The sequence below is a fragment of the Dendrobates tinctorius genome, unplaced genomic scaffold (genome assembly GCF_039654945.1).
Source record: "Dendrobates tinctorius isolate UK_male_01 unplaced genomic scaffold, ASM3965494v1 ptg000013l, whole genome shotgun sequence".
Lineage (NCBI taxonomy): Eukaryota > Metazoa > Chordata > Amphibia > Anura > Dendrobatidae > Dendrobates > Dendrobates tinctorius.
Window position 1 is genome coordinate 3,633,572 of NW_027361681.1, and position 21,039 is coordinate 3,654,610.

At 45.9% G+C, this 21,039-nt stretch overlaps 3 protein-coding genes across 4 annotated transcripts in view; 2 read left to right on the plus strand and 1 right to left on the minus strand.

The window, feature by feature from the left end:
• The first annotated feature begins 6,042 nt into the window (after positions 1 to 6,042).
• Positions 6,043 to 16,694, plus strand: HDHD3 (haloacid dehalogenase like hydrolase domain containing 3). 2 transcript variants are annotated; one of them, XM_073558303.1, is made up of 2 exons: positions 6,043 to 6,179; positions 15,016 to 16,694. In XM_073558303.1, the coding sequence occupies exon 2, from the start codon at positions 15,026 to 15,028 to the stop codon at positions 15,734 to 15,736; it is 711 nt and encodes a 236-aa protein (XP_073414404.1). In that variant the 5' UTR covers positions 6,043 to 6,179; positions 15,016 to 15,025; the 3' UTR covers positions 15,737 to 16,694. The 2 variants fall into 2 exon arrangements, with proteins under 2 accessions (XP_073414404.1, XP_073414405.1); XM_073558304.1 differs by lacking the exon at positions 6,043 to 6,179 and adding an exon at positions 6,259 to 6,322.
• Positions 6,066 to 21,039, plus strand: part of WDR31 (WD repeat domain 31) — an 88,946-nt gene continuing 73,972 nt past the window's right edge. Inside the window, exon 1 of the mRNA XM_073558302.1 lies at positions 6,066 to 6,179. The gene's annotated coding sequence lies outside the window, so the exon portion shown is untranslated. The remainder of the gene's footprint in view (positions 6,180 to 21,039) is intronic.
• Positions 16,680 to 21,039, minus strand: part of BSPRY (B-box and SPRY domain containing) — a 40,119-nt gene continuing 35,759 nt past the window's right edge. Inside the window, exon 6 of the mRNA XM_073558288.1 lies at positions 16,680 to 19,001. Coding sequence (XP_073414389.1) covers positions 18,478 to 19,001 — 524 coding nt within the window. The 3' untranslated portion in view covers positions 16,680 to 18,477. The remainder of the gene's footprint in view (positions 19,002 to 21,039) is intronic.

The window sequence follows — 21,039 nt, forward strand, 5'->3', positions numbered from 1 at the left end:
AGATGCTACTGGACCCCCGCAGGAGGACGTTACAAGCTGGTGAGCTGACAGCTGAGGAGGCCAGCGGGGCTTGCATGAGGCAGCGGCCATTTTTTTGAAGCGCGCGCTCTGACAGTGAGAGTCGCAGCACTAGCTCAGTGATGGTATCCCCTTGTTTGTTCTATGATGGGAGCGCAGGACTTGGCTCCTACATTGTTTGGTTTTTATTGTTTTTTCTTTTACAGTCGTTTTAATTGTTATTTAGGTAGAAGTCGCAGCCAACGGCAATCTTGCTCTCTTTGTGATGTCTCTAAATTTTACTCGAGCAATAATGTGCACCATATCCAGATGAGTAAACATGGGGTCTGAAATAATATGCATGACCTAGAATGTGAGGGGTATTAAAACTCCCCCAGAAGAAAATCAAGTTTTTTTTTCGCAGTTTAGGCATTATAACCCTCACATTGTGGCCTTAGTGGAGACGCACCTGACCAGTGATACAGCTCGGTGCGTACAGAAACCATGGGTACAATGGTTTATCCACGCATTTTATACTAGTTATTCGAGAGGTTTCATTGTTGATGCATAAAGATATTAGGTGGGAGGCCCGGAGGGATCAATTCTCCAGAAGGCGATGAGTTTTGCCCTAAATTATCCGGATGCAGACGTTATCTGTATGGGAGACTTTAATATGGTCATGAACAACTGCCTTGATAAACTGAGGTTGGGTGATGGAATGTCTGGGGAGGCTCCCCCCCCCCCCCACCGGCTACATCCCAGCTGTCACAGTTCATGGAGGGTAGTGGATGGCTGGATTTGTGGAGGGTGCGTCACCCTGAGATGAAGAAGTATACTTGTCACTCATCCACAAAGCGCTCTCTGTCGCGCATAGGTTATATATTCGGATCCAGTGGTCTAGCGATATGGGTGGGTAATATAGAACATGGCAGTAGGGGGATCTCAGACCACAGCCCGGTTCTTCTTAAACTTAAATATGGGCAATTAAATAATGGGATGGTTTGGAAGCTGAACCCTTTCTGGTTGAAGTTAGTGGAATCTCCTGATAGAACGATCGATCAGTTGCATTGTTTCATCTCGTCCCACCCAGAACCTCAGAATATTAATTTATTTTGGGATGGCCTTAAGGCATATTTGAGGGGTTGCTTATCCGCTACGATCTCATATTAAGCGGTTAACCTCGAAGGAGGATGGTGAGGTGGAGCGGCGATTGAAAGATTCGGAGGCTACATATATATCTGATCAGACTAGCGGCAATAGGGTCGAGTGGTTAGCTGCACAAAGGTTGTACACTCAGCATATGGACACTAAGTCTAAGCGTAAATTATTCTTTGCCCATCAGTCCTATTTTGAGTTGGGGAACCAGGCAAGTAAATTTTTGGCCTATCTGGTGCGCCAACATAATACCTCTAATACGATACTACAGATTTGCAAATTGGATAATTCATTGGTGTCTTCAACCGAAGAGATACTTGGCTGCTTTCATGCTTACTATAGGTCATTATAGAGCTCTAAAAGTGGCGCTGATGGTGTGGCATGTTTGGATTATCTGTCAGATGTAACATTTCCTACACTAAGTCCTGACGAGCAGATCATTTTGGACATCGAGTTTACTATGGAGGAGATGGAGAATGCCATGACGGATATGGCCTCTGGGAATTCCACTGGCCCGGACGGGTTTCCCATTTAATTATACAGGAAATATCGGGATATATTAGCGCCGCTTCTGTTAAAGGTATTTCAGGGAATTTGGGAGGGGGAGTCTATGCCAGAATCCTTTTACGAGGCAAATATCATAGTGCTTAGGAAGGAGGGGAAGGACCCTTTGGACTGTGGATCTTATCGTCCCATATCATTAGTAAATGCGGCCTATAAAACTTTTACTAAGGTTCTGGCCACCAGATAGAATTCAATTATAATGGACCTTATACATCCTGACCACACCAACTTTATGCCTGGTAAGAGTACTTCTATTAATATCAGACAAGTCCAGTCAGTGGTCCAATATAGCTCCCTGATGCCAGATAACAAATGAGCATTGGCATCGCTGGGTGCGGCCAAGGCCTTTGACTCTTGAGTGGCCTTCTGCATGCTTGCAGAGGTATAGCTTTGGTGATAAGTTTTTAAAATGGGTCAAAGTGCTATATATGAAACCCAAAGCTCGTATTATTGTAAATAACTCCATATCTGATCCTTTTTCATTACATAGGGGAACTCGTCAGGGGTGCCCCCTTTCCCCCGGCCCTCTTCACCCTTGCGATCAAGGCATTGACAACATGTATATGGTCTTCCCCTGGCATTAAGGGTATAGACAGCAGGTCGTGTAGATACCATAGGCTTATATGGTGATATTTATGGATTGGGCGGAGGAGGCATTGCTGCAAGTGATCGCCACCATAGATGGATAGATTCAGCAAATATTCGGGCTTATATATAAATTGGGAGAAGTCTGCCCTATTACCCCTCTCCCATGCCCCGACTTGAGGCTCTCTCCTCGCTGTCTATTGTATCTAGCTTTAAATATCTAGGTGTCCACATATCTCATAGCAGTGCGCTTGACTTACAACTTAACATCCACCCACTGTTGGAGCTGGTTAGAGTTAAATTTGCAACTTGGAGCAAACTTCCGCTGTCTGTAGCCGGACGCATTAACCTGATTAAAATGATATTGCTCCCTAAGCTCAGCTATTCTCTTCAACACAGTGCTGTAATGGTACCTAAATCCTTCTTTGCGAATCTGAATTTCAAAATTACATCTTTTACATGGGGGAAGACTAGACCCAAACTCAGATTGTCCACCCTGCAGAGGCCTAAAATGGGGGTGGGGCGGCGTTGCCAGATTTTTTTCTGTATTATTTGTCTGGGCAGGCTAAAGCCCTAAGTAAATGGATGCCGGGTAATTATCTCCCCAATTCTGAAAATCACTTCACGCTGCACGAGCTGACTGCCCACTGGGTTTCCTGGAGTTGGAAAAGACCAATGTTTCTCATCTATTGCCCCTACTCCGACTGGCACCATCAGTATGGAGGCAAATTAAGAATGTGATTGGATTTGGGGACATTATAGCTGAAATGCCCTTGTGGAATAATAATTATGTTCCAGTATTACTAAACCATCCATCCACCGATTTTTGGATTCAATAAAATGTCTCCTCAATAGGTGATTTGTATGATCATGGGACCTTTGTGTCTTATGAGCAATTACAGGTTAAATGGGATATCCCAATTTTTCTGCTACTTGCAGCTGAGATTGGCCTTTCAGTCACACATGAGGTGTATGGACGTGGGTCATGTTCTTTTGTCTCTCTGCTTCTGATAGGAATCCTTAACTCGCAGGGTCCTCAGGGTCTTATCTCCTCTTTGTCTACATACATGCTGTCAGTAGGAGCTGAATCGGCCATAAGTACTATTAAAGGGAAATGGGAAGAGCTCATCCCCGATACGCAGGGAGAGGAGTGGGAAGAGATTCTGGAGTCTATGGTTGGGGTGTCTCCATCTATTAATAATAGAATGATACAGTTATATATAATTAACCAATCATATTTGACTCTGACACGGCTCTTTAGGATGGGTTGATTTCAATCATCAGAATGTATGCGATGTCACTCATTGGATGCAGATTTTATTCACATGATCTGGCAGTGTCCCATTATCCTACAATACTGGAAAGAGGTGACGTCATTAGCTTCCCTGGTACAAGCTCCTGTTCCTCTTGAACCACTGGTCTGTTTGGGGTATGGGATGAGGAGACTTGGGGTCACACTGTCGGGATCTTTTTGCGTGAGATGCTGTTTATGGCACGGAAGGTACTGGCACTGCGGTGGATGGGGAGGCTCATGTCCCTCCCTCAGAACCTGGATCGAGCTGGTGAATTCGATTATTCCATATGAGCGCACATTGTATCAGAATAGGGGATGCCCGGGTAAATTTGAAAAGATTTGGGAGAGGTGGAATTCCTCTCATCTTACCCTGCAAGGTGGAGGCATCGCATAAGAGATATATAATGTAAGGTATTAGGCTGCGAAATAGTAGTTGCTGTAGTAGTAGTTAAGGAACTTAAAATAGGTCTTATTATCTGACTTGTATGATTTAACTGCCATAAATACTTCATAGTATACAGCCTATTGTAATTGCATGTGCTCAGTGGGCTATGTTTCTATCACCTTGCATATTAATTAGTTTGTATAGCGCTTACTACCATATGCAAATATTTATGTTGTACATTTTTTTTGTTTTAAGGTTAAATAAACGAATTAAAAAAAAAAATAAAATAGAATTTCTATGGGTATGTGCAGACACTCAGTAAACCATGCGGGTTGGACGCTGCGTACTTGTGCAGCATCAAGATGTTACAGAACAGTGGATGGGATGTGAAGAAATCCCGTGCCCACTATGTGTGTATGTGCACCCGCGGAGATGGACATGGGGGTGTGTCTCTCCAGACAGCAGCATGTCTCTTTCTTTAGTGGAGATATTCCCCAATTGAATGGGTTGGATGCGGTGAAGCCGTACGGTTCAGTGAACACATGCGGATTCCCCTGCGTTCAGTAGACGGCAGCGAACATGCTCTGCATCTAAAGCGCTGCCACATACCCTAACGATAAAATGGAAGCATGTCTGATGGTGATCTGCAGATCGCACTGCTTTGTCTTGATCTTTCCCCCCATGCCTACATCTGGATTCAAGTCTGATGTTGCAGCATCCCAACATTCAGGGAGCGCCATGCATGGCAGGGCAGGTTGCTCTGCGCCAGGATTGTAAGGGACCGCTAAGAGCTCTGATTGGCTGCAGGGGATGGGACCAGGATGTCATCAGAGGCAGGTCATGTGACTGGAGAACAGGCCGTCGTCCCTTCCTGACTGTCCTGCTGCTGTTCACCAGGGAGAACAATACTAGATCCATGTTTAAATCGGTCTTGGCCATCTCCAACATCCTTTTAGATGGTGCACAACCCTCTTCCTGGGGAGAATGGTGGATACCTAATTTTTTACTTGGTATATTTGCCACTGTTCTCCTGAATCCGGTGTTTTTCTTTGCTTCCTGAGATCCGGCCTCCTCTTCCTTGTATGTACTGTATGTCTAACCTTTATTAGCCTGGTGGCCTTGACCATCAACTATTCTCTATGGGTGTGTTCATCAGGACCCCACCACCACATGTATATACAGGGAAGATTGAGCCGTATCTCAGGAGAAGGAACTAAAGGAAACCATCGGCAATTACTTCAGGTAAAGTGTTTCATGGTTCTAGCAAGCGACGTCCTTTTTAAGGGAATCTTTCCTCTAGGAAAATGCTATGTAGCTGCTGATAGAAGGTTAGTCTTCAGCTGGACTACTGAATGTACGCACGCACCCACGAGTGACAGCCAGCGGCTCCTGGGAGGAAAGAAGATGGTCTTCTCCCTGTAGCTGCACGTTCAGTGAGGCGCCAGGCAGCAATCACCTGTAGACTGACCGCATGGCTGCCTTATGTGGCACTTGAAGAGGTGATAGATTCCCTTGAAGGTGAATTTCCCATCTGACTTCTGCCACGATCTGATCAGTGGCGATAAACACGGGGTCCAAGCTTTGCTTCTGAGAATGGAGGGCCCCGTTTTCCTGCCTAGCTCCACGGTTCCTCACTTTCAGAACAGGTCAGACCCAGAGTCCAGCTCGCAGGGGATTGTCTACACTAGATGCAATTGTAACAAACCCTCAGCTGTGAGAAGCATTACTACAGGACTGGCCTGACAGTGAACCGTCATGCTCTCATTCAGTGACAGCAAGCAGAGATGTTAGTACATAAACTGATCGGAAACCACTCCATGACTATGGCGGGAATTCAACACAAATCCTCCCCAGAAACGATGTGTAGGCAAATGGCACCCACACATGCTCCAAACCGTGTGATATCTGGATCTGCGATCGTTATGTGTTTGGAGTTACTATTTAAGCATTTTTCTAATAAATGCTGCTACATTTCTCCACGCTGACGTCAATTTGAGAGACAACTCTAAGCAAAGTGAGGCGAGCAGAAGCGGGGACCCGTGCTCAGCGACGGACAGCAGTGCAATTAGTGAACCGACGGTTTCCGTGTGTCTGAAAACAGGAACCACAGTTATCTGCTCTTGTTTCCCCTGAGCGGGTGAGGGAAGATTTTACTGTCGGACCGGAGTCTTCTGATAACAGTTCCAAGCGCAGCTTCCGGTAAGTGAGGTCGGGTGAGCAGGGAGGTCATGTGACAGAGCCCACACTAGTTGGGAGGGCGTTTTTACTCTAGTAACCAATCAGAACGCTGCTTGTGACCTGCAACCCCTGCAAAAGAGCTGTGATTTGATTGGCTGCTATTGGTAACAAGGACCTTATTATTTCCTGTATTTTAGTGGTTGGGTCCTAGTTTGTAGCCACCTAGTGATGTGTGAGGAAGGGACACTGCTGTGCGCTCAGTGTAATACACAGCCATGGCCGCATCATCTCCAATACACTCAAAAGGCGCAAACTGTGGCGGGATGAAGCCGGGCTGTGCCGCCTGTATTAAAGGGGTTGTCCGCTGCTCTAATATTGATGGCTTAGGATCAGTCATAAATATCAGATTGGTGGAGGAGCAATATACAGCCCCGCACTGATCAGCTGAGCTCGGTGCAAATAGTGGTAAGGGGATCAGACGAGGAACTGCACGGCTCCGTCACCGTACAGCGGCTGCAGCTGATTGCAGGGTGGACTTATCCTAAGGCTATGTGCACACTAGGGTGACCGCAAAAAATCGATGTCGGAATTTTGTCCGTCTGGACCCCACAAAACGATTCCCCTTTCCAGATATTGAGAGAGCCAAAATTTGAGCTCGATCAAACGACGTTAACCCTTGCCGCTCGTCGCTCAAAGTTTGAAAAAATCCAAATTGAGGTATTTTAAGATTTAGGTATTTTGCATAGTCTGTTAGACTTAGGCTGTGTGCACACACTGCGGATTCCGCTGCGTTTCCGCAGCGGTTTTGGCCGCTGCGGACACGCAGCAGTTTTAGCTGCGGTATACAGTACCATTCATTTGAATGGGAAAACAAAAAACGCTGTGCCGACGCTGCGGAAAAAAACGCGCGGATTTGCTGCGGTTTTGAATCCGCAGAAAGAATTGCATGTCAATTCTTTCTGCGGAAACCGCTGCGGGTTCCTATCTCCACCATTGTGGAGATAGTGAATCCGCAGGACCAAACCGCAGGCAAAACCGCAGATAATCCGCAGGTCTATGGACCTGCGGATTATCTGCGGTTTTTGCAAAATCCGTGCGGATTAATCCGCAGCGGAATCCGCAGCGTGTGAACGTGGCCTTAATGTGACAACAGCATTGCAGAAATAGCCCTGACCAAATTTTCGAACCATTTGTGGTATTTGAATGCAGAGTTGGTGGGATTATCGTTTTTTGATCCCACCATTACAGACAATGAAAAGTTGTTAATGGCTAATAAATTGCTCAGTAGCACAGATGAACCATCAGAGCACGCATAGTTATCTAATCTATTCTAGAGCTTTTGTTAAAGTAGTTTTTGAAACGTCAGAATATAATGCTCGGCATTTGCTTACAACTTGCAGGACATATTGCTTTTGTTCTTCATCTTTTGTCAGAAGGTCGTTAAAATCGGTTACTTCCTACCTCTTTTAATTTTTCTTTCCTAACTTTTGGATTTACAACCCTAGCGTGCTCTGATGGTTCATCTGTGCTACTGAGCAATTTATTAGCCATTAACAACTTTTCATTGTCTGTAATGGTGGGATCAAAAAACGATAATCCCACCAACTCTGCATTCAAATACCACAAATGGTTCGAAAATTTGGTCAGGGCTATTTCTGCAATGTTGTTGTCACATTCTTTATAGTCTAACAGACTATGCAAAATACCTAAATCTTAAAATACCTCAATTTGGATTTTTTCAAACTTTGAGCGACGAGCGGCACGGGTTAACGTCGTTTGATCGAGCTCAAATTTTGGCTCTCTCAATATCTGGAAAGGGGAATCATTTTGTGGGGTCCAGACGGACAAGATTCTGACATTTTTTCCCCCTCATATGAGATCCGGTCACCCTAGTGCACACGCTGCGGATTCTGCTGCGGGTCCGCAGCATTTCTGGCCCTGCGGGTCCGCAGCAGTTTCTGCTGGTTGTACAGTACCATTGTTTTCAATGGTCAAACCAAAAACGCTGTGCACATGCTGCAGATTTTTCTGAGCGGATTTGCTGCAGGTTACAATCCGCAGCATGTCAATTCTTTGTGCGGATTCTGCTGCAGTTTCACACCTTCTCCATTGTTAGGTGTGAAACTGCAGGCTAATCCGCAGGTAAACCGCAGGACTTTTTACCTGCAGATTTTTACAAATCCGCGGGGACAAATCCGCAGTTCTCAAAACTACGTGTGCACATAGCCTAAAGTGGGCTATCAATAGAAAAGTACTGGGCAACCCCTTTAAAGGCTTTTTTTTTTTTTTTTTAAGTTATCCTTTACACAATGAATAGGTGGTAACTTGCCGATCGCTGGGGGTCCGACCAATGGGACCACTGACAATTCTGAGAATGCCATCCTGAATTGAGTTGTGGTGCTCACACTCAACCTCCTCTCAGTGGAGTACAGCGCTCCTTTATTTTCTCAGTCCCAGAGACCACGAATGTGCGCCTCCCTCCCCTTCTGCATGGGGCTGAATATCCTCTACCATTTGTGTAGGGATTAACCCTATAAAATCCTATTTCCCAACTTCCTACAGAAATAAAGAACCCTTAAGCCAGGCTTCTGCCTAAATACAGAACATGCAGTCTGGTTTTCTATCTATCCTAAAGCTAACTCCCTCATACACATTATATAGCCCCTCTCCTTACTCCCCCATACACATTATATAGCCCCTCTCCTGACTCCCCATACACATTATATAGCCACTCTCCTGACTCCCTCATACACATTATATAGCCACTCTCCTGACTCCCCCATACACATTATATAGCCCCTCTCCTGACTCCCCCATACACTTTATATAGCCCCTCTCCTGACTCCCCCGTACACATTATATAGCCCCTCTCCTCATTCCTCCATACACATTATATAGCCGCCTCTCCTGACTCCCCCATACACATTATATAGCCACTCTCCTGACTCCCCCGTACACATTATATAGCCCCTCTCCTGACTGCCCCATACACATTATATAGCCCCTCTCCTCATTCCTCCATACACATTATATAGTCGCCTCTCCTGACTCCCCATACACATTATATAGTCGCCTCTCCTCACTCCCCCATACACATTATATAGCCCCTCTCCTGACTCCCTCATGCACATTATATAGCCCCTCTCCTGACTCAACCATACACATTATATAGCCGCCTCCCCTGACTCCCCATACACATTATATAGCCACCTCTCCTCAATCCCCCATGCACATTATATAGCCCCTCTCCTGACTCCCCCATACACATTATATAGCCCCTCTCCTGACTCCCCCATACACATTATATAGCCACCTCTCCTGACTCCCCCGTACACATATAGCCGCCTCTCCTGACTCCCCCTGTACACATTATATAGCCGCCTCTCCTGACTCCCCCATACACATTATATAGCCCCTCTCCTGACTCCCCCATACACATTATATAGCCCCTCTCCTGACTCCCCCATACACATTATATAGCCCCTCTCCTGACTCCCCCATACACATTATATAGCCACCTCTCCTGACTCCCCCGTACACATATAGCCGCCTCTCCTGACTCCCCCGTACACATTATATAGCCCCTCTCCTGACTCCCCTGTACACATATAGCCGCCTCCCCTGACTCCTCCATATGCATTATATAGCCCCTCTCCTGACTCCCCCGTACACATTATATAGCCACATTATACACTGGCTACCTATTCGCTACAGGGTCCAGTATAAACTCATCTCTCTCACCCACAAAGCTCTCCACTGTTCTGCACCGCCTTATATCTCCTCTCTCATCTCTGTCTATCGCCCTACACGTGCCCTCCGTTCTACAAATGACCTAAGACTAACATCCCCCGTAATCCGAACCTCGCACCTCCGTCTCCAAGACTTATCTCGTGCTGCTCCAGCTCTCTGGAATGCACTTCCCCAGACGATCAGACTGATACCTAGCCCTGACCTATTCAAGCGCGCTTTGAAAACCCATCTCTTCAAACAAGCCTATCACATCAACTACTCAGCAAGCTAACTTTGCCCTGTTCCCTCCTTCCAAATATTATTCTGAATCTGCACCCTACTATTCATCTGTCTCCACACCCTTCATGCACATGATAACTGCACTTGATACTTGTCTTTTGCACTTAAACACACGGGCTGATGACCGGATCATGCAGCTTTATATGAAAATCCCTATTATAATTGCCAGACCTGAATTAACAAGCATTTCTCACCTACTGTGTCCCCCCATTTCCTTGTAGATTGTAAGCTTGCGAGCAGGGACCTCACTCCTAATGTCACTGTTTGAATTGTCTTAACTTGTATTGAATTTATTGTCTGTACATGTCCCCGCTTAATTGTAAAGTGCTGCGGAATATGTTGGCGCTATATAAATAAAAATTATTATTATTATTATTATATAGCCGCCTCCCCTGACTCCTCCATACGCATTATATAGCCCCTCTCCTGACTCCCCCATACACATTATATAGCCCCTCTCCTGACTCCCCCATACACATTATATAGCCCCTCTCCTGACTCCCCCATACACATTATATAGCCCCTCTCCTGACTCCCCCATACACATTATATAGCCCCTCTCCTGACTCCCCCATACACATTATATAGCCGCCTCTCCTGACTCCCCCATACACATTATATAGCCGCCTCTCCTGACTCCCCCATACACATATAGCCGCCTCTCCTGACTCCCCCATACACATTATATAGCCCCTCCCCTGACTCCCCCATACACATTATATAGCCCCTCCCCTGACTCCCCCATACACATATAGCCCCTCTCCTGACTCCCCCGTACACATTATATAGCCCCACTCCTGACTCCCCCATGCACATTATATAGCCGCCTCTCCTGACTCCCCCGTACACATTATATAGCCGCCTCTCCTGACTCCCCCGTACACATTATATAGCCGCCTCTCCTGACTCCCCTGTACACATTATATAGCCGCCTCTCCTGACTCCCCCATACACATTATATAGCCCCTCTCCTGACTCCCCCATACACATTATATAGCCCCTCCCCTGACTCCCCCATACACATTATATAGCCCCTCCCCTGACTCCCCCATACACATTATATATCCCCTCCCCTGACTCCCCCATACACATTATATAGCCCCTCTCCTGACTCCCCCATGCACATTATATAGCCGCCTCTCCTGACTCCCCCATACACATATAGCCGCCTCTCCTGACTCCCCCATACACATTATATAGCCCCTCCCCTGACTCCCCCATACACATTATATATCCCCTCCCCTGACTCCCCCATACACATTATATAGCCCCTCTCCTGACTCCCCATACACATTATATAGCCGCCTCTCCTGACTCCCCCATACACATATAGCCGCCTCTCCTGACTCCCCCATACACATTATATAGCCGCCTCTCCTGACTCCCCCATACACATTATATAGCCCCTCTCCTGACTCCCCCATACACATTATATAGCCGCCTCTCCTGACTCCCCCATACACATATAGCCGCCTCTCCTGACTCCCCCATACACATTATATAGCCACTCTCCTGACTTCCCCATACACATTATATAGCCCCTCTCCTGACTCCCCCATACACATTATATAGCCCCTCTCCTGACTCCCCCATACACATTATATAGCCCCTCCCCTGACTCCCCCATACGCATTATATAGCCCCTCCCCTGACTCCCCCATACACATTATATAGCCCCTCCCCTGACTCCCCCATACACATTATATAGCCCCTCTCCTGACTCCCCCCGTACACATTATATAGCCCCTCTCCTGACTCCCCCGTACACATTATATAGCCCCTCTCCTGACTCCCCCGTACACATTATATAGCCTTTCTCCTGACTCCCCCGTACACATTATATAGCCCCTCTCCTGACTCCCCCATACACATTATATAGCCCCTCTCCTGACTCCCACATACACATATAGCCGCCTCTCCTGACTCCCCCATACACATTATATAGCCCCTCTCCTGACTCCCCATACACATTATATAGCCCCTCTCCTGACTCCCCATACACAGCAGCGCTCGGCTCACCTGACTGCTCCGGTGCTCTGTATGAGAGCCATTGGCTTAAAGATCGGGGGAATTTATTTCCATTCACCCGTTCCCCCGATATAATCTGTAAGGGGAGAGTCAGGAGCCCACCTTACACACTAGATTGTCAGCCAATCCTTCTGAAGTCAGTGGGTTTGGATGACTTTTATGTAACGTGTATGGGGGCCTTAAAGGGAACGTGTAATGTTGAAAATTGTATCTTATCCGCAGGCAGGCTGTTGTAGAGCCGGAGGAGCTTATCAGCTTGATATACATTTTTGTGGTAAACGTTTCTGTATAGCTTGCATTTTATTCATTGAAGCGTGTGCAGGAGTCCAGTGGGCGGTCTCTGTATGACTGCATGCAGTTAGTTGTCAGTTTCTGAATAGGACCACCCACTCGACTCCTTCATACAAACACCAGGGGATTCAATTACCGTAATAAGTCGCATCATGCACAACCCTGCACACAAGGTTGTCACATTATAGTGGCCAGGAGATGGCGCTGTAAATCTCAGTTTCAGCTTTTCTTATCTCAGACTTATAGTTTCCCCAGTCACAGCATATATACTGTATAAATACAGTACAGACCAAAAGTTTGGACACACCTCATTCAAAGAGTTTTCTTTATTTTCATGACCATGAAAATTGTAGATTCACTCTGAAGGCATCAAAACTATGAATTAACATGTGGAATTATATAATTAACAAAAAAGTGTGAAACAATTGAAAATATGTCTTATATTCTAGGTTCTTCAAAGTAGCCACCCTTTGCTTTGATTACTGCTTTGCACACTCTTGGCATTCTCTTGATGAGCTTCAAGAGGTAGTCACCGGAAATGGTTTTCACTTCACAGGTGTGCCCTGTCAGGTTTAATAAGTGGGATTTCTTGCTTTATAAATGGGGTTGGGACCATCAGTTGTGTTGTGCAGAAGTCTGGTGGATACACAGCTGATCGTCCTACTGAATAGACTGTTAGCTGCTTTTTTCTTGCCATAATACAAATTCTAAGTAAAGAAAAACAAGTGGCCATCATTACTTTAAGAAATGAAGGTCAGTCAGTCCGAAAAATTGGGAAAACTTTGAAAGTGTCCCCAAGTGCAGTGGCAAAAACCATCAAGCGCTAAAAAGAAACTGGCTCACATGAGGGCCACCCCAGGAAAGGAAGACCAAGAGTCACCTCTGCTGTGGAGGATAAGTTCATCCGAGTCACCAGCCTCAGAAATCGCAGGTTAACAGCAGCTCAGAGTAGAGACAAGGTCAATGCCACACAGAGTTCTAGCAGCAGACACATCTCTACAACAACTGTTAAGAGGAGACTTTGTGCAGCAGGCCTTCATGGTAAAATAGCTGCTAGGAAACCACTGCTAAGGACAGGCAACAAGCCGAAGAGACTTGTTTGGGCTAAAGAACACAAGGAATGACCAGTGGAAATCTGTGCTTTGGTCTGATGAGTCCAAATTTGAGATCTTTGGTTCCAACCACCGTGTCTTTGTGCGACGCAGAAAAGGTGAACGGATGGACTCTACATGCCTGGTTCCCACCGTGAAGCATGGAGGAGGAGGTGTGATAGTGTGGGGGTGCTTTGCTGGTGACACTGTTGGGGATTTATTCAAAACTGAAGGCATACTGAACCAGCATGGCTACCACAGCATGTTACAGCGGCATGCTATTCCATCCGGTTTACGTTTAGTTGGACCATCATTTATTTTTCAAGAGGACAATGACCCCAAACACACCTCCAGGCTGTGTAAGGGCTATTTGACCAAGAAGGAGAGTGATGAGGTGTTACGCCAGATGACCTGGCCTCCACAGTCACCAGACCTGAACCCAATCGAGATGTTTGGGGCGAGCTGGAGCGCAGAGTGAAGGCAAAAGGGCCAACAAGTGCTAAGCCTCTCTGGGAACTCCTTCAAGACTGTTGGAAGACCATTTCCAGTGACTACCTGTTGAAGCTCATCAAGAGAATGCCAAGAGTGTGCAAAGCAGTAATCAAAGCAAAAGGTGGCTACTTTGAAGAACCTAGAATATAAGACATATTTTCAGTTGTTTCACACTTTTTTGTTAATTATATAATTCCATATGTGTTAGTTAATTCATAGTTTTGATGTCTTCAGAGTGAATCTATAATTTTCATAGTAATAAAAATAAAGAAAACTCTTTGAATGGGAAGGTGTGTCCAAACTTTTGGTCTGTATTGTATATATTTAGCCAGTGACCGCTTCATGGCTGTTTGGTAAAATAAGCCCCGTTTCCAGGCTCTGATTGGGAAGGTGTTGAGGCTTGCACCTAAGACAATAACTAATGTTCTCGAACAGTTAATCCCGTGGGTACACACGTGCCAGCGCACTGTAACTTTGGCGCTATGTGTTTGCTTAAATTCTTACCCAAGACACTTATTGTGCCCATCATAAGGGCGAAGAGGGTATCGGATTTCTGATATGTGTCAAGATGGAGTCATGTGCTCTTTGTGGAGGGAGGAGGGGTATGCAGCCGATGAATAATATCGGGAAATCATTTGGCCGTATAGATTTACCTGTTCTATGACTAATGAGAATCTTGGGTGGAGTGTAAATTCCAGAGTATAGTTGTAATTTAGGAAAAGTGAGTGCTCCATCTACTTTAATCACCGAGAAAAAGCGACACCCAGTAAAAAATTAAATATGCTCCGTTTTGTCTATCAGCCATTTCTGATTGGAGGTAGTGGCTTACATTAGTGTCCGTCTATGGAATTAGGTGACCATGGGTTTAATGGCCCTTTAACTAGTAACTGCTATACAACTAACGGCTATCTCCTTTTTCGGAAAAGATGTCGAAAAATGAAACTCAAGCTTCTAACATGGGACGTGAAAGACACTCTGCTTCGGATGCGGCTTCCCGTCGGCCAACAGTACCAGGCCGAGGCCAGGAGCAGAGGCCTTCAGGTGGATTCTGCCACCCTGGAGTCTTCCTTTCGGCAGGTGTACGGTAACCAATGTCGTCTGTTCCCCAATTATGGACGCTCCCAAGGCATGACTTCCCACCAGTGGTGGCTGGACGTGGTGTCCCAAACATTTCGCTTTGCAGGTGTCCAAGATGAGAAGTTCCTCCGACCCTTGTCTGAGAAACTCTTCCAGGACTTCTCCACCGCCAAGTACTGGGAGGTCTTACCCGGCGCCCGAGAGGCACTTATAGGATGCAGTGAACTGGGACTCAAGATGGCGGTGATCTCTAACTTTGACCGGAGGTTGGATGACATCCTCAGGCAGGTTGAATTAGACAGACATTTTGATTTTGTGCTGACGTCGGAGAGCGCCGGTGTTGCTAAACCAGATGTGGGCATTTTTCACAAGGCCCTGAAGCTGGGGGACGTGGTCCCGCATCAGGTGGCTCATGTCGGAGATGATTTTGTTAATGATTATACGGCTGCTAGAGAAGCCGGGATGGTCAGCTTCCTCCTCCAGAAGGGTTTCAGGGATGACATCCCTTCAGATCACTTGATCCAGTCGCTAGATCAGCTCGTCCCACGACTTCAACAGTTCATGAAATAACAGGGGACTTGTGATTTACCGAGCCTTAAAGGAGATCCCCAGCTAAAAAGACATGAAAACGTAAAAGGGCAGACATGACTTTAAGCGCTGCTAGGAATCTGCCCTAGCAACAACCATATCAAACAACACGATTAAAATGTCTTGTTGCTAGGCAAAGTACCCATAGCAACAGCACTCTGAGACAAAGGTGAACTGCTGAGCTGTGGTATATTTGGGAGGTTTATTTCAGGGAGAGAATCCAATAAATGCATCCTTCTAAAAATGTATGAACATTATAGAAATATCCCATTTAGTAAAATGTGCATTACCACTTATGTGGCCGCCATTATGGGGATGGTCGCCTACTAATGGCGGCCACATAGGTTGCCACCTAGAAACCCTACTCACTGCGGAAGGAACACTTTATGACGAGGCATAGGTGCCCTACAGGATACGGCATGAGCCGTGGCTTCTATGTTTTGTCACCCGGGGAGGGCCCTTTAAATGTGCCGCTTGCTGTTTTCTGTACCAAATGGGCAAAGTCCACTTCGCTCCCTGCACTTCGCTCCAGCACGGTTGACAGCGGGTGAGATAAATCTCAGCAGTCTAGTTATGATCAGCGGCTTATCTGCCGGTGGACATAACAGGAGCGCTGGAGCTGTGTGCACAAAACTACTCAAGGTCCTGGCTGGTGGCCCCTGACGGGTACAGTGTACATCCCGGAAATTAAAGGACAGTTCCAAAAAAATCCTACCCTGGGTGGTCATCCTTGGTCACATGATTCCAGGTGACAGCCCAAACCTCCATCATATCTTTGACCAAATAAACAGTACAGCCCCAACTCGAAAGGCTTCCACCTCCTTGCACATGGTAATCTTTTAGTTTGCCAGTATATGGGATCCCAACATTTTTTAAATTGTGTTGCCAAAATGTAATGTGTTATAATAGACCAAAGACACATGAATGTTATAACAATATAATATTTTAATAGTAATGTCACTTTTCATAAATATGTTGTTTTATTAACCTGGTGTAAATGTCGCCGTTCTCCTGAATCTGGAGATGGTTTTCTTGTCTTCCTGCTCCTCTCCGTTCCTGAGATATGGCTTCCACTTCCTTGGATCTAAATCTAGTCTTGTTAGCCAAGTGGGTGTGGTCCTCACGCTATTATGCAGGTGTGCTCTTTAGGACCACACTCGATTGGCTAATGAGACTAGATTTATAGGAAGGGAAGTGGAGGCCATATCTCAGGAACAGAGAGGAGCAGGAAGACAAGAAAACCATCCCCAGATTCAGAAGAACAGCGGCATTTCCGACATTTATGACAAGTTCTATATAGTACAACATTATAACTTACATTCGATTCTAACAATTTTTATAGATTTTGTGCAAATATATTTACAATTTCTACAATTCTACATCTGAATCTTCACATAATCATGTCTTCCAGAATATCTATATCTTAAAGGATTCACAGTCTTACATTTTCCAAGGCAAAAGTGGAATGATAAAATAGTCACATTTATATAAGAGAGAGGTGCAAAAACTTTGTAATTCAACATGCAAATGAGCCTGACCGGTATTCCCATTACGTTGCCATCTATTGACCGCATTAACATGAAGTCATATTGGAGATCCATAGAACCGTTCTGTGGCCAATGTTCCATCCTAGCTAAGAGCCGTTAGTACAACAATGGTAATGAATGTATGGGAGTTGTCCATATTGAGGGTATGTGGACATCATAGAAGAGGGCCCTGGGTCGGGATGCCCCTTTATTAGTGAGAATGGAAAGACATTCTGGAAAAAAAAGCCCCTGCCCTGGAGGACTTCCAGGGATTATCCACCGATATCATGGGGAGCACAGTGGTACGTCTAAACCACGTGTTCCCTATCTCACGGTACAGGGGAGGTTTAGATTTACCGCTCTGCACCCTATGCCATCCTGGATGTGGGAGGAGTGGTGCACCAATCTAAGCAGAGGAGGAAACGAGAGCCAAATGGATTGCACCAGGTCAATTAGCAATGTTTGGATCTTTTTCAGTCCCTGGGTGGAGGATCCCTTTAAGATCTTGATATGAATGGCCACTACTAATACTACATTGCTGGCCAGACAAGGCTGTCCAGCGTGAAATCATGGGTGGCAGGAGCTGGAAATATAATAAACTGATCACCACACCAGCCATATTAGAGATCAGTGAGGGTTAGGGTTATATTTTGACGAATCATTAATAATGTTTTCACTTTAACTCAATAGCGCCACTCTTGCCCTTGGGTTGGGTCTGGTATTGTAGCTCAGCCCGATTAATTTGGTTGTGCTGCTGTAATATCCATCACAAGCTGTGGACCTGAATGGTGTTTCTGGAAAATTAAAAATGATGGAGCTACACGGGGTCTTGGGACTTTTGGAACATTTTTGTGGCACTTCCAAGAAGTCTGTGTTACATAACATGGTATGAAATGGGGAGTCTCACATTGATTTCTCAGACTTGCTCGGTAATAACATGCCACCTGGTGTCCATCATGGCCTTATTGCACTCTGCTTGTGGGACCCCAAGTTCTGAGCCCACGTTAGGTTCTCTAGATCTAACATAGGCTAGGAAGGCACCATCGGGCCCTAACTGGCCACCCATCTCCACCAGGTAAGGGCTAGCTTCCTGAGAAGCAACCCATGGAGTTCTTCTTTACATATGTAACACCATCAGAGAGATTATATAAAAATCTTCAGTCTTTTCTATAAATAAGGAGGACGCCTCCATCATCATCACTTCTCAAGACTAATGCTCTCATCGGCCACAGCAAACACTGGGCTGATCGGAGCGGAGAACCTTGTCTGGTGGCTGTACAAGATGATACAAGAAGAAGGGTCGAAGAAGATCAGCTCTCCGGCGTCCATGTCCACCAGGATACCGACTTGTTTGGGACTCTTGAGAAGTTCTACGGTGTGATGCTGAGAGTCGTGGGAAAAGCGGAAGTCTTTGTCGTAGCGAGAGAAGATCCAGGACACAGGGTTGTAGCCGAGCCTGGCATCATTGCCCGAGCCTTTTCGTGCGATAGATCTGTAGGTGATGCCAAGCTTGTAAGCACCGCATGTCTCCACATTCACCTTCCACATATGGATGCCCTTCTGGAAGGACTCTACTGCCAAGCAGTTGGGCCAGTGGTCGAATCTTTCAGGTCCATCTGGATAGTCCTTTGCTTTCTTTGGGAGGAACTTAAGGCTGTTATTGTCTGATAAGGCGAGTAAGGGGCTCATGGTCTTCTCATCAAACGTGAGGCTTTCACAAGCTGAAAAGTAAGAAGACATTAAGTCTCATCTTCTTGGGAGGTCATGATCTATGTAACGGTGTAGTAAAATATACTCGTCAGTGTACATTAGAAGGTGAAGATTCTTACACTGACAGGAGGTGTAGGAGAGGACAGAAGAAGGTGTTTTGTTGTATATTGACCAGAGGTGTAGGAGACGAAGAAAGAGTAAGATATATGAAGATGGATTGTTTTATAGTGACCAGAGGTGTAGAAGAGGGCAGAGAAAGAGAACATATACAGGTGTAGAGGCTTATACTGACTAGAGGTGCAAGAAAGGGATTTACAATCTGATATATGAAGTTGTAGAGTCTGTTACTGACAGATGAGGATATGAGAAAGTGATATATATGAAGATGTAGTGTCTTATAATGACCTGAAGTGTAGAAGAGGACCGAAGATTAATATATATGAAGCTGTGGATTCTTATACTGACCAGAGGTGTAAGAGAGAACAGGGAAAAAGAATATATTAAGTGAAGAGTCTTTTTAATGACCAGAGGGGTTGAAGAGGTCAGAAGAATGTCCAGAGGTGTTGGAGAGGACAGACATAGATAATATATGAAGATGTAGGGATTTATACTCACCAGAGGTGTAGGAGAGGACAGAGAAAGAAGATTTATAAAGATTTAGTTACTTATACTGAACAGAAGTGTTGAAAAATACAAAAGAAGAAAACTCTTCATCTGACCAGAGGTGTACGAGAGGACAGAGGAAGAAGATATATGAATGTGCCGTTTGTTATACCGATGGTGTAGTGTCTTATACTGACCGGAGGTGTAGCAGAGGACAGGGATAGAGGATACATGATGGTGCAGTGTCTTATACTGACCGGAGGTGTAGGAGAGGACAGGGACAGAGGATATATGATGGGGCAGTGTCTTATACTGATCGGAGGTGTAGCAGAGGACAGGGAGAGAGGATATATGATGGTGCAGTCTTGTACTGACCGGAGGTGTAGCAGAGGATAGAGACAGAGCATATATGATGGTGCAGAGTCTTATACTGACCGGAGGTGTAGCAGAGGACAGGGACAGAGGATACATGATGGTGCAGTGTCTTATACTGACCGGAGGTGTAGGAGAGGACAGGGACAGAGGATATATGATGGGGCAGTGTCTTATACTGACCGGAGGTGTAGCAGAGGACAGGGAGAGAGGATATATGATGGTGCAGTCTTGTACTGACTGGAGGTGTAGCAGAGGATAGAGACAGAGCATATATGATGGTGCAGAGTCTTATACTGCCCGGAGGTGTAGCAGAGGACAGGGACAGAGGATATATGATGGTGCAGTGTCTTATACTGACCGGAGGTGTAGCAGAGGACAGGGACAAAGGGTATATGATGGTGCAGAGTCTTATACTGACCAGAGGTGTAGCAGAAGACAGGGAGAGAGGATATATGGTGGTGCAGAGTCTTATACTGACCGGAGGTGTAGCAGAAGACAGGGAGAGAGGATATATGGTGGTGCACAGTCTTATACTGACCAGAGGTGTAGCAGAGGACAGGGACAGAGGATATATGAGGGTGCAGTGTCTTATACTGACCAGAGGTGTAGCAGAGGACAGGGACAGAGGATATATGATGGTGCAGTGTCTTATACTGACCGGAGGTGTAGCAGAGGACAGGGACAAAGGGTATATGATGGTGCAGAGTCTTATACTGACCGGAGGTGTAGCAGAAGACAGGGAGAGAGGATATATGGTGGTGCAGAGTCTTATACTGACCAGAGGTGTAGCAGAGGACAGGGACAGAGGATATATGAGGGTGCAGTGTCTTATACTGACCGGAGGTGTAGCAGAGGACAGGGACAGAGGAGATATGATGGTGCAGAGTCTTGTACTGACCGGAGGTGTAGCAGAGGACAGGGACAGAGGATATATGATGGTGCAGAGTCTTGTACTGACCGGAGGTGTAGCATAGGACAGGGAGAGAGGATATATGATGGTGCAGTGTCTTATACTGACCGGAGGTGTAGCAGAGGACAGGGACAAAGGGTATATGATGGTGCAGAGTCTTA